The 22432-nt window shown below is 42.0% G+C and overlaps 1 protein-coding gene across 3 annotated transcripts in view; it reads left to right on the top strand.

Annotated features, from left to right (window-relative positions):
• Positions 1-18256, top strand: part of ISOC2 (isochorismatase domain containing 2) — a 137924-nt gene extending 119668 nt beyond the window's left edge. For all 3 annotated transcript variants that reach the window (XM_075191314.1, XM_075191313.1, XM_075191315.1), the window contains exon 6: positions 18071-18256. In XM_075191314.1, the coding sequence (XP_075047415.1) occupies positions 18071-18151 (81 nt within the window). In that variant the 3' untranslated portion in view covers positions 18152-18256. The remainder of the gene's footprint in view (positions 1-18070) is intronic.
• Positions 18257-22432: the final 4176 nt, after the last annotated feature.

Raw genomic sequence — 22432 nt, 5'->3', positions numbered from 1 at the left:
TCCACAACCACAGGTCCCTCTGTACTATCTGGAGGGCAGTGCTGTACTTGATTGTGGAATTGATAATTCATTTTTATGAATATCATTTTTTCAACGTTCTGAGGAAGCAACCGCCTTCGCCGCTCACTGACCAGGTTCCCCGCTGCACTAAAAACTCTTTCCGAGTACACACTGGAGGGGGGACAACTCAGGTAAAATAGAGCCAGTTTGTACAGGGGCTTCCAAACTGCCTTTTTTTCCTGCCAGTAACAATATGGACTGTCTGACGTGTCTATTTGGGTGGTGTCAGCAAAATAATTCCTTTTTTCTATTGTGACAGCATCCAATGCAGCAACAGTAGACATGTCTGCAATGGTTGGCAGGTCCTTCAGTCCGGCCCAGATGTTCTCAGCATCCCCGCCAGTGGCTCTTTTAGGAAAACTGAGCTTTTTCCTCGCAGCCACAGATGTGGAAGAAAATGAGGGTGGAGCTGTTGGCATGTCACGGTCCTCTTCAGAGGAAAATCTCCTGACCAGCAGGTCTTTGCACCGCTGCAGACTTGTGTCCGCCGGAAACAGAGACAAAACATACGCTTTAAACCGAGGATTGAGAACGGTGGCCAGAATGTATTCCTCTGCCTTTAAAATAGTGACCACCCGCGGATCCTGGCAAAGCGTACGAAGGGCTTCATCCACAAGAGCTACATGCTTGGTGGAATCGCAATGGTTTACCAGCTCCTCCCTCACTTTCTCCAGCTGCTTCTGCAACAGCCTGATCAGGGGAATCACCTGACTCAAGCTGGCAGTGTCGGGACTGACTTCTCGTGTGGCAAGTTCAAACGGCTGGAGAACCTTGCACAACACAGAAATCAGTCTCCACTGCGCTTGACTCAAGTGCATCCCCACTCCTTTGCCTAAGTCATAGGTGGCGGTGTGGGCCTGAATGGCCTTTTGCTGCTCCTCCATCCTCTGCAGCATATAGAGGGTGGAGTTCCAGCGTGTCACAACCTCTTGTTTGAGGTGATGGCAGGGCAGGTTCATGCTTTTTTGATGTGCCTCGAGCCTGCGGTAGGCACTGGCAGAATGCCGAAAGTGTCCAGCAATTTTGCGGGCCACCGCAAGCATCTCCTGCACACCCCTCTCACTCTTGAGGTAATGCTGCACCACCAAATTAACGGTGTGGGCAAAACATGGGACATGCTGGAAATTGCCCATATGCAATGTCCGCACAATGTTACTGGCGTTGTCTGACACCACAAATCCCCAGGACAGTCTAAGTGGGGTAAGCCACTGTGAAATAATTTCCCTCATTTTCTCTAATAGGTTGTCAGCGTTGTGCCTCTTATTAAAGCCTGTAATACACAATGTTGCCTGCCTTGGCACGAGCAGACGTTGTGTAGATGCTGCTACTGATGCAGCTGCTGCTGTTGCTGCGGAAGGGGATGCATCTACCCAGTGGGCTGTCACAGTCATATAGTCCTTCGTTTGCCCAGAACCACTTGTCCACATGTCCGTGGTTAAGTGGACAGTGGGTACAACCGCATTTTTCAGAGCACTGAGGACACTTGCTCGTACTTCTCTGTACATCTTTGGTATCGCCTGCCTAGTGAAGTGGAATCTCGACGGGATTTGGTACCGGGGACACAATACCTCCATCAACCCTCTAAATCCCACTCCACTGATGGCGGACACCGGGCGCACGTCTAACACCAACATAGCAGTTACAGCCGCAGTTATACGCTTTGCAATAGGGTGACTACTATCGTATTTTGTGGTCATGGCAAATGACTGTTGGACGGTCAATTGTTTTTTGAAAGACGTAGCGGTCTTACGACTTCCCCTCTGGGAAGATGACCGACTAACAGCAGCAACAGCAGCAGCGGCAGTAGTAGGCGTACCGCTGCAGGATTCCTCGGATGAATCCCGTATAGAAGAGGACTCAGTCTGGCTGGTGACATGGCCTGCAGTTCTAAATCTGATGGAGATCGTGGAGGAAGTTGACGAGGAGGGTGTTGGTGGTGTGTATCCAACAGGACCAAGGGATTTAGGTGTCCCTGTACTGATGACGGTCCTAGGCCCAGTTCCTGAACTAACCACTGAACTATGAAGGTTATTCAGGTGATGTATAAGGGAGGATGTCCCTAGGTGGGCAAGATCCTTACCCCTGCTTATTTGAGCTTTACATAAGCTACATATGGCCATACATTGGTTGTCCGGATTTGGATAAAAATAACTCCAGACCGAAGAGGTGCATTTTTTGGTCTTCTGACCAGGCATGACGATGGGCTTTCTCATCCCATGGACATCAGCTGTTCCCCCCCTGGTGCCTCATTTACAATAACCACATCACCATCCTCATCATCAAGTTCCTCCACAGCGCCAGCTACATCAATAGCCTCCTCTCGGTGTACAACATTGACACCTTGATTATCCAAATCTGGATCTCACTGTGGGTGATCTTTCCAACATATGCAGAGGGTGTGCTGCAAATGCTGGATGGAGTCACCTCTTCCCGTACAGTGATGGGAAGGTCAGGCTTCACAACCACCAACACCCTTGGACTCGCCTTGGGGATTTGTGATGTCATCTGTTTAGAAGGCAGAGTTCTTTGCTGTTTTGTTGTTGTTGTTGTCAGCATAACTCTCAATTTTTTTGTAGGGGGGGGGAGGAGGAGGGCTTAGATCCTAGGGTGAAGCTGGACCACTAGTCATGAACACGGGCCTTTCTCCTCAGATGATTTTAAGTTTCTCTTTTTCCTACTTTTTGAGAACTTGGGCTTTTTGGATTTTACATGCCCTGTACTAGGAGATTGGGCGTCGGGCTTGCCAGACCACGTTGATGGCATTTCATCGTCTATGTCATGACTAGTGGCAGCAGCTTCAGCATTAGGAGGAAGTGGGTCTTGATCTTTCCCTACTTTATCCTCCAGATTTTTTGTTTTCCATTATATGTAGCACAAGAGAGCGTACCCCTAAGCCACACACACTCGGCAAAGCCTTTAAAAATTATATGTGGCACAGGAGAGTACCACTGGACTTATACTGCAGAATCAGTGAACTTTGTAATATAGCAGTACCACTGGACTTATACTGCAGGATTGTTTTGGGATATTTTTTTTATTTTTTTTTATAACTTTTCTTGAAATTTTTTATAATTTGGAAATAATGGGGAAATAACAATGCCCTTAGAAGGACAGAGCACAGGACACAGCACCACTGGACTGAACAGGACACAGCACAGGACCCAGCAGCGCCACTGAACTCAGAAGGACAGAGCACAGGACACAGCACCACTGGACTGAACAGGACACAGCACAGCACGAGATATAGCAAGACAGAGGACCACCTAACACAACCTCCCTCTACCCTGATCAATGCCCGAGTGAAGATGGCGGCAACTAGCGGGGAATTTATAGGATCCGAGTATCGCGAGATCCGACAGCGGGATTATGACTCAGAGCCTCGGTTTCAGTTTTGCAATTGGCGGAATTACCCGGATATGTCTCGGATCGGCAACGTTCGGGTGGGCTCGGATTTCAGATATCCGAGCCCGCTCATCTCTACCAGAAACCAGTTACAACTAGTCCATTAGCATTTTACAGTTTGGTATCACTCTGACTGTTTATTCCCTAACATCAATAACTAGAGTATGCAATAAGCGATCGCTTCGGCGAATGAACCGGACAGCTGCTGATGAATAGGGGATTAAAATGATACCAGACATGCCACATTTCCTATAACCTGAACCTTAAATAACACTAAAGTGTACATATAATCATAATATATAAACTAATAATAAACTAAATACTATCTGCTCATAAATCACTGTGGATTGGAATCAATATAGATATGAAATATATAAATAACTAAATGTTAGAGTGCGTGTGCGTGCGTGCGCATTTTACCGTGTGATCGCGCCATGCGCTGTGACACGTGGCGTACTGATCGCAATCGCACGGCAAAACAATATTAATCAATATACTTTTGTTCATTCAATTATACGACTTCGACACCATCAGTGTCAATATCATCATCACACTGTTATGATTCCTAGTAACCTCAGCAAGCAGCCACGGAAGGATAATACAAATGTCTTTATTCCAGCAAAATATATAAACAGGGATTCAGTTCCAGGAACATGCAGGTTTTCATAAACAGGTATAATGAACAGGTATGGCAGGAAGGTACACAGAAATGAATGGTTCCAGGAACATGCAGGTTTTCATAAACAGGTATAAGTTTTACCCCAGTCCAGAAGGCACAAGGCTGTCCAGGAAAGTAGATAGAGTCCAGGGATATTGTGAAATAGCATACAGCGGTGGTGAAGTCCAGGCAAAAAGGTCAGGGCTGGCGGCAAACAACAAATCCAGGAAACAGGCAGAGATCGAGGTCATTAGCAATACAGCAGAGTCCAGTACACGGTCCAAGGTCATACACAGCAAGATCAATCCAAAGGCAGAGAAGGGGAACTGAGCAGGAACAAACGGGAACACAAGCAGCAGCCAGGTAAAGAAGGATGAACTGCTCAGAGCACAGCTTGAGGCAGGTACTTAAAGCAGTGCCACAGGTGCAGTTCCAATTAGGTCTCAGGTAAGGAAATTAACTCCTTCAGGTATGTTGCAGAGTTCAGGAGCAGAACAGCAGCACCTCTGGTGGTATGAGGTACTGCTGCTAGGTACAAATGACAGACAGAGTTGTAACACACACACAGAATTAGTTCATCCTCACTGGATTTCAGCATTAGAGATTCTGTTTGTAATTTGCTGTGACTGCAAATTGTATTTGTTTCTCATACAATTTGTAGTTCATTTTGATGAACACCAGTCTACATTTTTGGGTAGTAGCATCCTATGCCAATCACTCACAATGTTCCTGGCTGTGCTAAACACTCTTTCAGAGTACACACTGGAGGCTGGGCAGCTTAAAGTACACGATAGCTAATTTGTGTAAGGGGCTACAAATTAAATTTTTTACCTCCCAGAATTAATAGGGACTGTCTGCAATGCTAGTTTGTACATTATCATAAAAGTTATCCTCCACACTCAACTAATACAAGGTGTATCAAATTGAGACATGGTAGAGGTGTCAATATATTTGGGCATTTCTTTTAAGTCTGACCAGATGTTATAATCATCTTTCACAGTGGTGCACTGTGTTCACTCATAATCAGTGTAAATCTTAGAAAAGGTAAGTTTTTTTCTTGCAGTAGCATTTTTAGGAGAAGTTGAAGCAGGGGACGTGTCATGTGTGACTTGAGCCGACAGCTTGCTCACAAGAAACTATTGGCATCTGTGAAAATTTGTATCAGGTGCAAAGGGACATTACGTATGACTTAAACCTAGGACCAAGTTCGGATGACAAAATATAGTGATCCAAATTCAATATGCTGCAAAGCTTTGGGTCTCAGTGAAGTGAATAAAGAACTTTATCTACAAGGCCAACATAGCATAATCTTTTACTTTTATTTACTCCTTCAGCTTCTCCAGCTGCTTTTCCAGTAGTTTGATTAGGGGTATTATTTGACTCAGGCTGGCAGTGTCTGGACTCACTTCATTTGGCTTAATGTGTAGGTCTTAATGGTTTGTTACAGTTCCTCCAGTTGCTGAAGCATATAGAGTGTGAAATTCCAACTTGTTACTATATCTTGCTTCAGTTGGTGGCATGGCAGAAGATTTTGCAGCTACTGTAATGTTCTACAAGCGGTTGCTGAATCCTGAAAATGCCCAGAAATTTTATGGGCCACAGACTGCATCTCCTACACCTCTAATTTTTGTAACAAATTTTGCAACACCAGGTTTATTGTGTGTGCAAAGCATGGTATGTGTTGAAATTCACTCAGTCGTAATACACACACAATGTTCGCTCTGGTATCAGCAATCAGGAATCCTGAGGACAGTCTTAGCAGAGTGAACCATTTTGCTATGAAGCTTCTGAGATTTTCCAACAGATTGACACCGGTATGTTTCTTAATGAAGCCAGCGATACAGAGAGTAATTTGCCTGTGAATAATCTGGCATTGTGTGCTGGCACTACTATGCTAAAAGGATAAGGGAGGGGAATGATGATGATGTTACAGGCGCTGCTGCTGAAGACATTACACCTACCCAGTGGGTTTTCAAGGTCAGGTAGTCTTTTGTTTGGCCAATAGCACTTGTCCACATATGTGTGGTTGAGTGGATAGTTGGTACAATCAGGGCCGCCATCAGGGGGGTACGGGGGGTACACTTGTACCGAGCCCGGGGTCACCAGGGGGCCCGGCAGCTCTCTTATACTTTCATTTTCATTCATTTGTTTTTGTTTTTTTTATGCATGTTGTTTTTCCTCCGACCATAAGGGGGCACCCCGACGGCCGACAGTGAAGCAGTCCTGGAAGTAAATCACCAGGCTGATTTTCACTGTTGGTTGGCTGCAGCACAAGCAGGAGGGAGAGAGATCCCATGTAGCTCAACATCCTGGGGATCAGATAGGCTGCTCACAGCTCTTCTATTAGCAATGAGGAACAGACATCATTGTGAGAGGTGAGTTGACTCACATACAGGACTACAGAGCAGTTTTTAGTGTTTGTAGTGTGTGTCATATTATCTGTGGGCACTACTGTGTGGCATAATATTATCTGTGGGCACTACTGTGTAGCATAATATTATCTGTGGGCACTATTGTGTGGCATAATATCTGTGGGCACTACTGTGTGGCATATTATCTGTGGGCACTACTGTGTGGCATAATATTATCTGTGGGCACTACTGTGTGGCATATTATCTGTGGGCACTACTGTGTGGCATAATATTATCTGTGGGCACTACTGTGTGGCATATTATCTGTGGGCACTACTGTGTGGCATAATATCAGTGGGCACTACTGTGTGGCATATTATTATCTGTGGGCACTACTGTGTGGCATAATATCTGTGGGCACTACTGTGTGGCATATTATCTGTGGGCACTACTGTGTGGCATAATATCTGTGGGCACTACTGTGTGGCATAATATTATCTAGGCACTACTGTGTGGCATAATATCTGTGGGCACTATTGTGTGGCATATTATCTGTGGGCACTACTGTGTGGCATATTATCTGGGGACACTACTATGTGGCATATTATCATCTGGGGTGCACTACTTGGCATATTATTATCTGGGACACTACTATGTGGCATATTATCATCTGGGGTGCACTACTTGGCATAATATTATCTGTGGGCACTACTGTGTGGCATAATATTATCTGTGGGCACTACTGTGTAGCATATTATCTGTGGGCACTACTGTGTGGCATAATATCTGTGAGCACTACTGTGTGGCATATTATCTGTGGGCACTACTGTGTGGCATAATATTATCTGTGGGCACTACTGTGTGGCATATTATCTGTGGGCACTACTGTGTGGCATAATATCTGTGGGCACTACTGTGTGGCATATTATTATCTGTGGGCACTACTGTGTGGCATAATATTATCTGTGGGCACTACTGTGTGGCATATTATCTGTGGGCACTACTGTGTGGCATAATATCTGTGGGCACTACTGTGTGGCATATTATCTGTGGGCACTACTGTGTGGCATAATATCTGTGGGCACTACTGTGTGGCATATTATTATCTGTGGGCACTACTGTGTGGCATAATATTATCTGTGGGCACTACTGTGTGGCATATTATTATCTGTGGGCACTACTGTGTGGCATAATTTTATCTGGGCACTACTGTGTGGCATAATATCTGTGGGCACTATTGTGTGGCATATTATCTGTGGGCACTACTGTGTGGCATATTATCTGGGGACACTACTATGTGGCATATTATCATCTGGGGTGCACTACTTGGCATATTATTATCTGGGACACTACTATGTGGCATATTATCATCTGGGGTGCACTACTTGGTATAATATTATCTGGGGACACTACTGTGTGGCATATTATCTGTGGGCACTACTGTGTGGCATAATATTATCTGTGGGCACTACTGTGTGGCATAATATTATCTGTGGGCACTACTGTGTGGCATATTATTATCTGTGGGCACTACTGTGTGGCATAATATTATCTGTGGGCACTACTGTGTGGCATATTATCTGTGGGCACTACTGTGTGGCATATTATCTGTGGGCACTACTGTGTGGCATAATATCTGTGGGCACTACTGTGTGGCATATTATTATCTGTGGGCACTACTGTGTGGCATAATATTATCTGTGGGCACTACTGTGTGGCATATTATTATCTGTGGGCACTACTGTGTGGCATAATATCTGTGGGCACAACTGTGTGGCATAATATCTGTGGGCACTACTGTGTGGCATAATATTATCTGTGGGTACTACTGTGTGGCATATTATTATCTGTGGGCACTACTGTGTGGCATAATATTATCTGGGCAATACTGTGTGGCATAATATCTGTGGGCACTATTGTGTGGCATATTATCTGTGGGCACTACTGTGTTGCATATTATCTGGGGACACTACTATGTGGCATATTATCATCTGGGGTGCACTACTTGGCATATTATTATCTGGGACACTACTATGTGGCATATTATCATCTGGGGTGCACTACTTGCCATAATATTATCTGGGGACACTACTGTGTGGCATATTATCTGTGGACACTACTGTGTGGCATATTATATGTGGGCACTACTGTGTGGCATAATATTATCTGGGGACACTACTATGTGGCATATTATCATCTGGGGTGCACTACTTGGCATATTATTATCTGGGACACTATTGTGTGGCATATTATCATCTGGGGTGCACTGCTTGGCATAATATCTGTGGGCACTACTGTGTGGCATAATATCTGGGTACATTACTGTGTGGCATATTATTATCTGGGGCACTACTGTGTGGCATATTATTATCTGTGGGCACTACTGTGTGGCATAATATTATCTGTGGGCACTACTGTGTGGCATAATATTATCTGTGGGCACTACTGTGTGGCATAATATCTGGGTACATTACTGTGTGGCATATTATTATCTGGGGCACTACTGTGTGGCATAATATTATCTGTGGGCACTACTGTGTGGCATATTAATATCTGGGGACACTACTGTGTGGCATAATATTATCTGGGGACACTTCTTTTTGGCATATTATCATTTGGGGGCAGTATTGTTTGGTGTTTGGTGTTATATGAATTTAAGGCGCTATTGTTTGGCGTTATATGAACTCGGGGCACTATTAGGCACCCTCCACCTAGACGTTGCTGTACACGCCCTTCCGGCAGCAAGCTGCGGCACAGAGTATCCCTCGCTCGGTGTCCCGGGGTCCACACCCTAATTAAGTGTTCTGCGCACTCCTATGGGTAAGTGACCTGAACTGAACACTCTGAGAGAGTACTGAGCTAATATCAGATCATCATTGGCAACAGAATTTCCTTGTGGAGTAAATCTGCTTGCCAGCCTACTGCGTCATCTTTCTATATCTTAAAACATCCAAAATTGTATTTCATCCTCATTATCTGGTAGTATTTAAGGATTTTATTCTTGTTATGAGACCATGTTACACGTTTATGATCTGATTCTACTGCAGAACAGTGGTACTCTCACATCTGACAGTGCTGCTGTCCTTGCAATATTCCAGCACTGGCATCTTTCTTCTATTTCTCTACCTGGTCACTTTTAAGCAGGTACTGTAAGTAAATTCATTAGGTATTGAATGGATTATCCTGCAAATTTGGAAACTCACAGTTCCTTTCTGCAGAGCATTTACTTATTATTTTAACTCTTTATCATCATCATTTATTTATTTATATCGCGCCAACATATTCCGTAGCACTTTACAATTGGGGGCAAACACAGTAATAAACAAACTGGGTAAAACAGACAAAGAGGTGAGAAGGCGCTGCTCGCAAGTTTACAATATATGGAAGGCCCTGCTCGCAAGTTTACAATATATGGAAGGCCCTGCTCGCAAGCTTACAATATATGGAAAGCACTGCTTGCAAGTCTACAATATATGGAAGGCCCTGCTCGCAAGCTTACAATATATGGTTTAAATATTATGAACATGTTGTATATCTGCATGGAACACCAGCATTTTATTCATGCAGATCAGTCCCTGTGTAGATTACAATATAATTTACCTACCACATACGTGAGGAGCAATTTAGTCAGAATTCAATGCTTGATGGTATAGGAAGGGGAGAGGGACCTCTGAATGAATGACTTTCTTATAGATAGGAGGCTGGCATGGCCTGTCTGTGCGGTGTGTCATATGTCTTTTTGTTTACACAATATAGTCACACTCCTCTTACATGGCAGTTTTCAGTTCTACATTAATAAATACTTGGAGTGTAGCACAATACTTTATAACCTTTCTTTGTGTCTGCTTACTGTGACTCCGCCTACCACTGCGTGTTCCGTTACCCTCACCTGCCACTGATAACTGATGTGGTTATGGATAATTGAGTTAATACCGCCTACTTTTGTGTTGGACCAGCCCACTGTTTGGTCCCGCCCATGTGAGGCCACTTCCAGAATTTTTTCCAGGGTAGCTCTAAGTTCCCAATCCGCACCTGAGTGATGGTGTGGTGTGACCTGACGTCACACTGATGTTCCCGCCGCCGCTGTAAGAATAAGGAGCAAGGGGCAGTAGCTGCAACATCTGGGTAAGTATATTTTAAAGATATTTTATTATCACATTTTTTTTACTCTGAATTTTGTAGGAGACTAAGCTTCCAAGTATGATAATGGGTTAAGCTGTATTTCTTGGGGGATAATAGTTATTTTCTCCCTTAATGTCATAAATTACGTTTTTGTCCTGCCTGTTTCATTTGTACTGGGCCCCACGATTTCTGATGGCAGCCCTGGGTACAATGGCATTTTCTAGGACTGAATGGACTTTGTGTTTAACCTCCCGGGACAGCTTCTGTTTCTGTTCAATTTCTGTTAAGCATAAATGGAATTGAGATGGCATTTGGTAGTGTGGACAAATAACTTTAACTAATCTGCTAAAGACTGATGCCTTGATGGTGGAAATTTGATACAGATCCAATGCTAACATAGCTGTCATGGCTTTAGTAATCCACTGTGCAACAGGATGCTGGCTGTCATACTCTGGTACTCTACCAAACAATTGTTTTATAGACAGTTGTTTAAAACATGAAAAAATAAAGGGCGCTGGTAGATATGGAGAGTCTACTAAAAGTGAGGGCTAGACTGCAGCTGTGAAGGATTGGTGAGATCCTCAAAAGAGTACAAAGACAAGAAACAACACACAGCGCTGAAACTAGCAAACACTCTAGTATAATAGTGTGAAAGAGACAATAGTATGTAAAAACATTTATTAGTACACAATATTATGGACAATAGCACATGGTCTCTTATAATAAAAATGTAATTTAATAAATGTATTATATGAGACCATGTGCTATTTTCCATAATAGTGTGTACTAATAAATGTTTTTACATACTATTGTCTCTTTCACACTTATACTAGAGTGTTTGCTAGTTTCAGCGCTGTGTGTTGTTTCTTGTAGTTGTTTAAAACAAGTCGTCTTGATTACACTTCCTGGTCTCCTTCTGTATAGAAGTATCACTCCCAGAAGTACCAGCCCTATGCAAGGAATCTTCTTGAAATCATGGATTGCATTAGGGGAGCAGGTTTGCATTTGCAAATTTGATGCTGGAGTATGTACTAATAATGAAGAGGTTGCTGAAGAAGCTGTTGATGATGAGGATTGCATGAGATATCTATCCATTCAGTTAGTAGCAGATGTTCCTGCTTTTGATAAACTACTTGAATGAAATAAGAAAAAAATTATCGCAACGCTGCAACTGGTCAAAATATAATCTTGCAGATTGCAAAATCAAATGAGTTCTTGAGTTTTATCTTTTTTCAAAGTTATTGGAACAGCATTGTTATTACAACTTACACTTGTGTTTGTTTTTATTATCCTCAGCTCACATTCAGTAATTGTTTTATATGTGTATTTTTAAGATATTCTTTCATCTATATAGATACTGTTTATATATAAATACATTTTATCTAATATACCTTTTCAGCATCGTGTTTTACATGATTATATTTTGACCAGTTGCAGCTCTGTAATATTTTTTTTCTTTGTTATTAGTTTGCCTTATTTAGTGGGGCCTTACATACCCCATATTACAGCTGCGCTACTGATCAATTTTAAAAATTTATATTTTATCACTATACTGTTATATATTCATTTTATCATTCAATTAGACCTACGGTACCCCAATTAGATCTTTTTTCTTTGCTGTGTATTTTATCCTACTTGAATGAACTTGCTGCAAATTCTGTAACAGGGAGGAGGTGCCTAGATGGGCAACGTCCCTACCTTTACTTGTGTGGCATCACAAAGGCTAAAGATGCCTTGACAAATGTGTATCTGTTTGAATGAAAATATTTTCACATGCAGGAGGTGGATTATTTGGTCTGTTGTCCAGGCATGACAATGCGCTTATCATGGGCATGAGGTGGTACCACTGGTGGCTGCCCTACTTGGATACAATTAACATCATCCTCATTATCTTGTTCAAGTCCATCACATTCATCATTGTCAGATCCACAATTATACCCCCTCATCCTGTTGCACAGTTGCAACTTCCGAAGTAGCATCCTCAAATTCTATGTCTAGACCATCATCATTACTACTCCTCCTCACATTGTCAAATGGCTGATACATTTTGGAAGGAAATTGCTCTATTTTTACATTGTAATTAAATATCAGATTCACATATAACACTCATGGACAACCTTTGATTATCCTCAAGATTCTGTGAACGCCCAATTTGTTCTTCAGCCTCAGTGTTTATTTTTTTTTATACATTTCTTTAGCAATAAGAAAATTTGGGAGGTGTGCTACTCACAGTCAAAGAGCACCATGTTTTTTTGGCCTCTTGTACAGATGGCAGTGATTTTGTCCCTCACACTTTTGCCTACACAATTAAACACTTGGATTTTAAAAGCAAGAAAAATTAGTTTACTAATATATTATTACTACCAGTGGTGACTGATTTTCTACTCTTGACTTTCAGGCACCCACTTCATCAGCATACAATTCCAGTAGACTGATTTGTAAATAAAATAAATATCATTTGCCTCTCACCCTACCCAACTGACTACAACCCACTTTATGAGCACACAGTTGCAGCAAATGACACCACATGCAATCAATTGTAAAACAGCCCAATATTTTCCCAGAAATTAAGTTTTTGCCTCGTTTCATATCCAAATTTGGTGTGAGAAACCAAGGCATGAAGATTTTTTTTAATTTTTCTGAATCCGAACTGCTCATCTCAATTTCCTATAAGTGAAAGTACATGTTTATCTTTCTCCAAAGTCACTGTCCTGTGATATGATTGGTTACTCTATTATCTCTAAAAGGCATTTTTTTCAAGGCTTAAGAAATTACATGTAAATTGTTTGCATGTGTGCTAACCTTGTAACATTTTATGGTGTTCTGTTTATCCTGCAATCCAAAAGATGATTTGTTCCCATTATTTAACTATTGCCAATAACTCCTTATTTGTTTGATCTCTTAATTCATTGAAAAACAAACTAACCTAATCTTCTTGCAGTGATACTGTTGACTTAATCAGAAGAATTAATATAAAGAGATTTAAACAAAATGGATATTCATTCTACAACATTACCCCCTTTTATATTGGAAAGTCTAACTTACACAATAACATTATAGCAATGATTGCAACCCAGAACTGCTTTCCTGGGTCATGACTCTGGTCCCAAATTTCTTACATGGATTTTGTATCTTGTTCCCATTTTGTATCGTGATTCTGGCCTAGTCTTCATATTCCTGCATATCGACCTGAACACCATCAGCTTGCCACCTTGTGACCTGGTCTCCTGACCTCCCCACCTTCTTCTTGGCCTCCTTACCTCACTCCTGGACCCTCCTGAGCGCACCCTTTGTAGTTCATCACCCCAACCTCCCTCCTATTGTATTTGGATATCCATCTTCCAGCCCTGTTTCTTCATGGACAGCTCAATCCATATTCCCTGGCACTGTACCCATTGTTCATTTACATAGTCTTTTGTTTGTATCATGAATATGTCACTCTATTTTGATTTCTCAGTCTGCAGTTTTTTTCCAATGTAACTAATTATCTGATACTTTTTATATTGCATTTCATGTCTCACTATATCCCATGTAGACCCACCTCTCTCCTTCTTGTCATTCTATCCTCTCTTCCCTTATTCTCACACCATGACTATTCGCTCACATTCAATATCAACCACCTGCCTGCACCCACATCCCAGATCCAGCCCACCCTTGTGAACCAGCAACCCTGCCAGTCTCATTCACATATAAGTACTCCCGTCTCCCTTTCACCTGTATTTTTTGGAATGCCAGATCCATCTGTAGCAAACTCCCCTTTATCGATGACCTTTTCATCCCCATCTCTCTTAACCTTCCTGCTATCACTTAAATCTGTCTCTCTTCTACTGAATCCTCTTCACTCACTGCTCTCAGAGCTGATGACTATTCAGGCGGCAGGGTGAGCATACTCCTTTTCCCTGTTTGTGCTTTCCATGTCATCCCCCTGATCGATCCCTTTCATTCTCCTCCTTTGAAGTCCACTCTGTCCTTCTCTTCAATTTATCTCCATATCTCAGTCATCTTCCACCCCCTAGGTCCCGATTCCAATTTTCTTGATAACTTTGCAGCCTGGATCCCCCACTACCTTTCCTCAGACCTCCCCTCCAACATCCCGATTGACTTTAACATTCCCATTGAGATCCCCACTAACCCAGCATCCATCAAACCTCTTGCTTTTTCTTCTTCCTCCCAACCACTGTCTTGGTCAGTCCATTGATTTTGTGTTTTCCCACCAATGTGTCCCTTCCAACTTCTCCAACTCTCTCTTCCCACTCTCTGACCACCATCTCCTCTCCTTCATTCTTTCCTCATCTGCACCCCTCCCAGCACTCAAATCATCCCTTACTAGACTTAATCGTGATACCCTTGATCCTCCTTGTTTGATAGTCTCCTCTCCCCTATATCAACTCTGGTTTGTCCCAGTCTGCCTCGTTGCCACCTTCAAATCCCTCCTCCTCCGTCCCCTTCCTCCTCTCTTATGGCCATTGACTTTGACTCCTTTTTCACCACCATTACTGATTCCAGGAGACAAGCTCTCCTTTTCCCATCTCTCTTCTGCCCGATTTACCACACCCCCTCCTGTCCCTCCAGCCACCACCTCTCTGCTTATTCCTCCTCACCATAGGTGACAAAGTCAATTCACTTCTTTTCCTTTACCCATCAACCTTCCCTCTTTCACCTCCTTTGCTCCCTTTCACCTTTCCCATCTATGCAACTTATCCCGCTTTACTGGTATCTTCCTCCCTGTCTAGATACTCCCCCATCTCTCTCCTCCTCTTGCTTCCAGAATATTTAGAAAAATAGAAACATAGAATTTGAACTTGTGTTTGAATTGAATAACTACAAGACAAGGTCATCATCATCTATTTATATTGTGCCACTAATTCCGCAGCGCTGTACAGAGAACTCACTTACATCAGTCCCTGCCCCATTGGAGCTTCCAGTCTAAATTCCCTAACATACACACAGACAAAGAGAGAAAGATTAGTGTCCATTTGATAACGGACAATTAACCTACAAGTATGTTTTTTGAGTGTGGGTAGAAACCGGAGCACCTGGAGGAAACCTAAACATACAAACTCCACACAGATAAGGCCATGGTCTTGAATCGAACGCATGACCCCAGTGCAGTGAGGCATAATTGCTAACCACTAAGCCACCGTGCTGCCTTTGAACTTTGATACTATTTGATGTGAAAATACTGATTGCACTTTTTTACACAAAAAATTACAGATCTGGGACACTTGTCATATTGTAACTGAATTATAGAGCTGGTTAAAGGAATTTTATGACTGCAAAAAGGTGTGCTGTATAAAAGACTACATGAACATTTACCATTTTGGTTCTTGTTTGACTTTGATATTGACACAAAGTGTCAAAACTCAGTACTTGATCTATTCGTGAAGGAATACAATTTGTCTAAGGGCGCTTATATCCAATACTGAGAATAACATATGCACCACATTTTTTTCAGCGACCCTGCATCCTAGAACCTTCTACCCTTTTGCGTCTGTAACCTGTATATGAATATTTAATTTTAACAATAAACTTCAATACCAATGTTTTCCGCAGAAAATGCAATTATAAAACACATATGAGTGTTGGGCAAATGGCACGTCTTACCTGCACCCCGGTTTATGCATATGGCAGCACAGGACAACCTGGCATCATTCCTCCTAATTCCACACTTAACTTTGACACTTGCAAACTTTCATCCTTTAAAACCATGTTTAAACATATATGGGCCTGATTCATTAAGAAAAGTAAAGCAAGAAAAAATAGTAACTTTGCACCTTGGCAAAACCATGTTGCATTGGAGGGGGATGTGAATTTAAAATGTGATGGCAGATTTATATTTGGGGTAGTGCATGTCCTAGATCAACTTTAAATTTCAGTGTACAAATAAGCTATCAAGTATTTGTGTGCTACATGAAAAACAGACAGAATTTAACTTATGTGAAATGAAAAAAATTATTTGCATCCCTTGCATTGTAACATGGTTTTGCCCAGAAAAAAAATACTCATTTTTTTTGCCTTACTTTCCTTAATGAATCAGACCCTTATGTGTTTACTGCAAATGTTTAAACATACCAAACAAACAATAGCTTTCTTTAATGGATAATGTTTATGAGAATGAATCATTTTCACTTTAGTTTTCAGATTTTTCACTTTCATTAATTTTGTAGATGCTCTTTTTTAATATCAAAGTAATCATCAATTTACAAACAGCAGCTGCTGTTCTAGCTGTTTCTTTTCTCAAAATTAATTTTTCAGTGCATTTACTCCTTTGCAAACCAGTGGCTGGATAGTTACAACCCTGCTCCTCAGGGCACAAGGAGGAGCTCCAGCGGCTTCCTTTGAGGTAGTCTTAGCTCTTCGATGGGATACAATTAAACTTAGCTAAAGGGTAACATAGGGAATGAATTATCTCCTAACTTCACTATTTAGTAAGTAGGCTCATTGTTTTTTTTTGGCTGCAATACAGTAGTGGTAGGGCAGCACAATGGCTCAATGGTTAGCATTTTTGCTTCACAGCACTGGGGTCCTGAGTTCAATTCCTGACTAGGGCCTTATCTGTGTGGAGTTTGTGTGTTCCCCGCGTATGTGTGGATTTCCTCCCACACTCCCAAAACTGGTAGGTTTATTGGCTGCTGACAAAATTAACCCTAGTCTGTGTGTGTCTCTGTCTGTGTGTGTTGTGGGAATTTAGATTGTAGGCTTCAATGTGGCAGAAATTGATGTGAATGAGAAATATTGTCTGTACAGCGCTACAGCATGAACGATGCTATATAAATGTTGATAATGATGAGGATTTAATGTGTAACTTTATCACAGTCTAGTAAAAAGACACCATAGTTTAAAGCTGCACTGCCAACTTAGAAAATATTTTACAAATCCACCTCCACCTGCCACTTCTGTAAAACAGTATCCTGTGATTAGTTCTCTTGCTCACCTCCACACACATCTGGGGTATGTGGTTTGTGAAACAGACATTTTTCCCAGGGCTTGGGCCAGAGGGAGCATGAGAGTAAATATTTTCCTAAATGTTAGTGCAACTTTGAATTTTTGGTTTCTAAATTGTTGATCTAATGATGATGAAACTAACAAAATTTGTATTTCATAACAAAACAATGTATTATATGAAAATTTTTATTTATTTTACCTTAATATATTAAAATTATTTTTTTAGAATGTATCTAATAGAAAATGCAGGGTTCCTATCCTGAGTATTAATTCACACTTTATTGCTGCTTCAGATTGTTTACTGAATGCACCTTTTATTGCGCTTTAATAATTATACTCTACTTTCTGGTGCACCGAATTTTTACCCCTCCCAAGTCCATTCTTTGTTAATCTTCTTTTCAATGTCTAAAATCTCTATTATTTCACAACAAAATAACATTACCCCTTATGCACAAGTTTATGTTGTAAAGGTTATACTTATTTGAGATCTGCAGCTGCAATCAAAGTAATTAATTCTTCTTTTATCTTACAGGCTCAGAAAATCATAATGGAGCCAGCTCCTGACAGTGGACTTTTGTCTCTTTTTCAAAACCAGAATCCTCTCTTTACCTAAAGTTCTCCATGATACTTCTTGACAGTTATTTGGAGATATGCTTTATTAGTGTGAATCCCGAAAATAAAAAAATCTGGAAAACATAATAAAATTATTGCATTTTAATATACTAGCTCTCATTAGTTATGGTCTCCCACATGTAACAAGGTGTGTTTTGCCAAAATATATATTGGAATACTTACATAAAAGATTTCCCTCTAACTTACAGAACGGTGGAGGTCCTTTGGTAGACCTGTGTTCATCTGGAGAATTTTTCAGTAAGTCTGATCATTTGAGTACGTTTGCTCTACTATCTGGACTAAGCTGTACTCATAGATTAGAATGTTTTGATTCTATAATCTGACTTCCTATTTCATCTTATGCGACATTCAGAACAGATGTTAGGGAACCAGGATGTCCACAGTTCTGTAGGGAAATCAAAATTGAGGTTTTCTTCTTCATTAAATAATTTAAATTGCAGATGTGCTTTTAAACTCTAGTAACAGCATGTCTAGTTTGTACTTCTGTATCCCACTGTAGGGTATGGCATGTGATTTTTAGATGGCTAAATTCCTTCACCCCTGGTGACATCCAAGTAGTGGCGAACAAGCACATTTAACAAAACCAGTTGCATTTCACTAGATGACGTACTGACTGGAAAGAATATGGGTTATTTTAGCTATCTACATAAATAGCAATCTTAATAATAAATCAATAATATCACTTATAATAATTTAAGGGATTTCTTGCACATATGTACCCCATTGCCTCTAGATATCTTGTGACTAGTCTGCAAAATTAGTAATTTATGACAATTTTTTTTACGTTACTGTCTCTTTGAATGCCTGATAGCAATATGTGGAAAAAGAAGAGCCTAGTCTCCGGTTACAGGAGGCTACAGTTACAGGAGGCTATGTTGTATCCACACAGACACTAGGTGTGTTGTATCCGCACGCACACTAAGTGGTATGTTGTAACCACACGGTCACTAGGCGGTTTGCTGTATCTAGACTGATCTGGTTTCAAAGATCTATATACAAAGCTTTCTCCTGAACTAAACTGCAGGACAGCTATTAAATAGGGAATTAAGTAGTCCAACTGTGTTCTTTAAATCAGCACAATTCTATTTAAACATATACACAATCTCTAGTCCCCCATTAGCAACATGCAAAACTGGGATGTGGCCTGACTGCTAACCAACACTGAAGTGTCTCAAGTGAGTTCCTCACTAGCTGTCTCATAAACAGAGTTTCCTGTCCACCACAATAGTCTTGTAGGAGCCTCTGCCAAGGCTCCAGAGGCCTTGGCAGTAGCTTTTATGGTACGCTTAGCCTATTTGATGCCTCTTTTCCCATCTGCAATACATGCGGTAGTTCATCTGGCCTCCTCATTCATTTATTTTCTAGCCACCCGGTTTCATTGATGGTCTAGTCCAGTGTTTCCCAAACCCAGTCCTTAGGGACCCCTACAGTACATGTTTTCCTTATCTCCTTGCTGGAGCACAGGTGTATTCATTATTGACTGATTCATTTTGAAATATTCACAGGTGGTAGTAATTATTTCACCTGTGATCTGGAATACATGCATTGTTAGGGGTCCCTGAGGGATAGGTTTGGAAAACACTAGTCTAGTCAGAAGACACTACCAGGCTCCAATTGTAAAGAAGCATATCCCTCTTGAGCAGAGATCCCATAAAATATAATAAGACTTGGGCCTTCTACATGTAGAGGCCCTATGGCAAATTTAACCCACCTTTGCAAGAATGCACCAGGTCCAGCCAAGGGCCCACTTATTTTCAGCACATCAGAGCATCAAGTCCTGACTAATTGAATATTGTACGCAAGCAAAATAAGAATTAAAGAGTTCCCAGGGTCTATAGAAAACTAAGCTTTAAATGATTATCGACGTTGCCTTTTTAAATCCATTTTATCTTGTGAAGACCTCTTAATTGACAGAGCCCACTGAGCTTTGAAAACAAAATCGACACCTGGAGAAGCCCCCTAGACATAATTCTATGAATGCACTACTTTCGTAACAAAGAAAAACTCATGTTAGCATTGAGATCCTCGTCTACTTTTAAAAATTAAAACATAAATCATTAACATTCTTTCTTGATTCACTCCTGTCGCTATGTGACCAGACATTTAGGCAACAAGGGTGTAAGTACTTTAAATTACAAGTATTTGTAGAGACTAGGTTTCTTTGCTAAACCTTAACTCCCTGATGAGGGAGCGCTGTTCCTTGAGAAATTAGAAGTTGGAAGCATTGCATAATTTTCTCATTCTACCATCTCACATAATCCAGAACCAAGAAAGATTTTCTCTCCAGAATGCTATAAAATTGTCACGTAGGTGACTTTAGTACCTGCAAGTATTGGCTCAGCTACGCAAGGAGGCGCGGAGTCTAACACGCCGCCGGTATTCACTAGGGACCCCCGCAAGGGAGTTTGGAATTCGCGGCGAACGACGTGCAGGTCGCGGCCCTCCCAGGTAGCTACTTGCGAGGTAAGGGCAAATCCGTGGAGGTACAGGCCGAGTCAGAACCAAGCGGGCAGGTAAGGTACAAAATCAGGAAGCAGAGGATAGTCAGCAGGCCGAGGTCAGAACCGAAGTATTAATGCAGGACACAGGGAGAATCCAAAGGCGAGGTCAGGAAGCCGGGTCAATAACAGGAATCAATGGAGAAATACACAAAGGATGGCAGAAACGCTGGAGGCTAGGAAACTAGTTGCTCTGGCATCCTAGTGATGTCAGAGCAGGATATAAGTAGTAAGAACTGAACCCTCATTGGTGGGCAGTGATTTGGCGGCCAGCTGTCTGGCCGCCGACAGGAAATCATAGCAGCGCGTCCCGTTGTCATGGCGACGGGCGCGCATGCGCACACCGCTGCCGGAAGATGCGTCTCCGTTGCCTAGCAACGGGACGCTGAAGGAGAGTCAGACGTCCGTCCCTGCTTAGCGTGGAGGCGCGGGGACGGCGTCTGACAAAAATTTGGCGTTAGTCTTGAAATATTGTATGAAGAAGTTTGCTAACCTTTCCCGGACCCAACAAATAACTGTTTTGAATAAGTTCCTGTAATAGCACAAATAACCCTTGTTATTGGACGAGTCAAATTTCTGGATGTTGTCCCACACTATTAAAGGGCTTATAAGTTTCCCAATTAAACAGTGATCATATCTCTCCCATTCATCAATGATGGCCTATTATTTTGATAGCAGAGAAAATAAATGCTTTAGAAATGACAGCCATCTAGAATCCTTACTTGTTCTCTGCAATATGTTGTTGATCTTAGTTTCAGGTTATTAGTTAGTTTCAAGGCCATCAACAAAATTGCACCGACATACATCTTGTCACGGGCACTAGGAGTCTTTGCCCAGGATATCACCAGATGATGTTCTTACCAGAGTAATATAGCTGGTACTATGGTCCTCTGGTAGCAGGGTGACAACGGAACAGGAGAATCTGCAGATGGTGAGAGAATGCTCAAGGAAAGTCTATGACTAGCAGCAACTGGTAATGACTTAGATGTATGAACACGAGGAACCAGATGGACAAGTAAACGTGAGGAGAGTCAGTGGTCTGTGTACAGCAAGTTGTACCACTGCTATAGTGAGGAGGAATGTCCAGGAGTAGAGAGGAGGTAGTGGAAGTCAGTGGTCTGCGTACAGCAAGTTGTACCACTGCTTATGTGAGAGGATACTTGAAACTGGTGCCAATGGGAAACAGGAGTCAGTGGTCTGCGTTCAGCAAGTTGTACCACTGCTATATATATGTGAGGAGGGGCACGAGGAGATGAATGGAATGCAGAGGATACACGGGGCACACGGAACTTGATCCCACGATGATAACCACAATACAATAATAACTGACAAGCGCTGCTTGAAGTATACAAAGTCACTATAGAGATACAGGTAATAGGAAACACAGTCAATAGTAACAATAGCTTCAGTAGATGGAAGGCTCCGGAGATGAACACAACACAGTCCAGACGGATATGCAATACAATAGCAAAGTCAATGGAAAGTATGCATACCGCGGTTCAGGAGAGCAGGCTGTCAAGGAGACGTGCAGGTATACCTGAACGGCTGAATGCCGGCAGGAGGAGAGACCACTGGAGGATGGAAGCGGTAATCAGGTTGGTGCAGCGCACGGAAGGTAACCGGTAATCAACGGAGCAATACTCAGGAAGCAGTAGTAAGTAAAACTGGAAACATGATGAACACGGGAGAGTTGAGGCTGTCTGGTATCCGGCAGTAGTAACGGAGGCAGCGGAGGGAAGGCACGCTGAACACAGAAGAGTTGA

The sequence above is a fragment of the Mixophyes fleayi genome, chromosome 11, assembly GCF_038048845.1.
Source record: "Mixophyes fleayi isolate aMixFle1 chromosome 11, aMixFle1.hap1, whole genome shotgun sequence".
In the NCBI taxonomy this organism is placed as follows: domain Eukaryota; kingdom Metazoa; phylum Chordata; class Amphibia; order Anura; family Limnodynastidae; genus Mixophyes; species Mixophyes fleayi.
The sequence above is the reverse complement of the archived record's forward strand: the minus strand, read 5'-3'. Positions and strand labels throughout refer to the sequence as shown.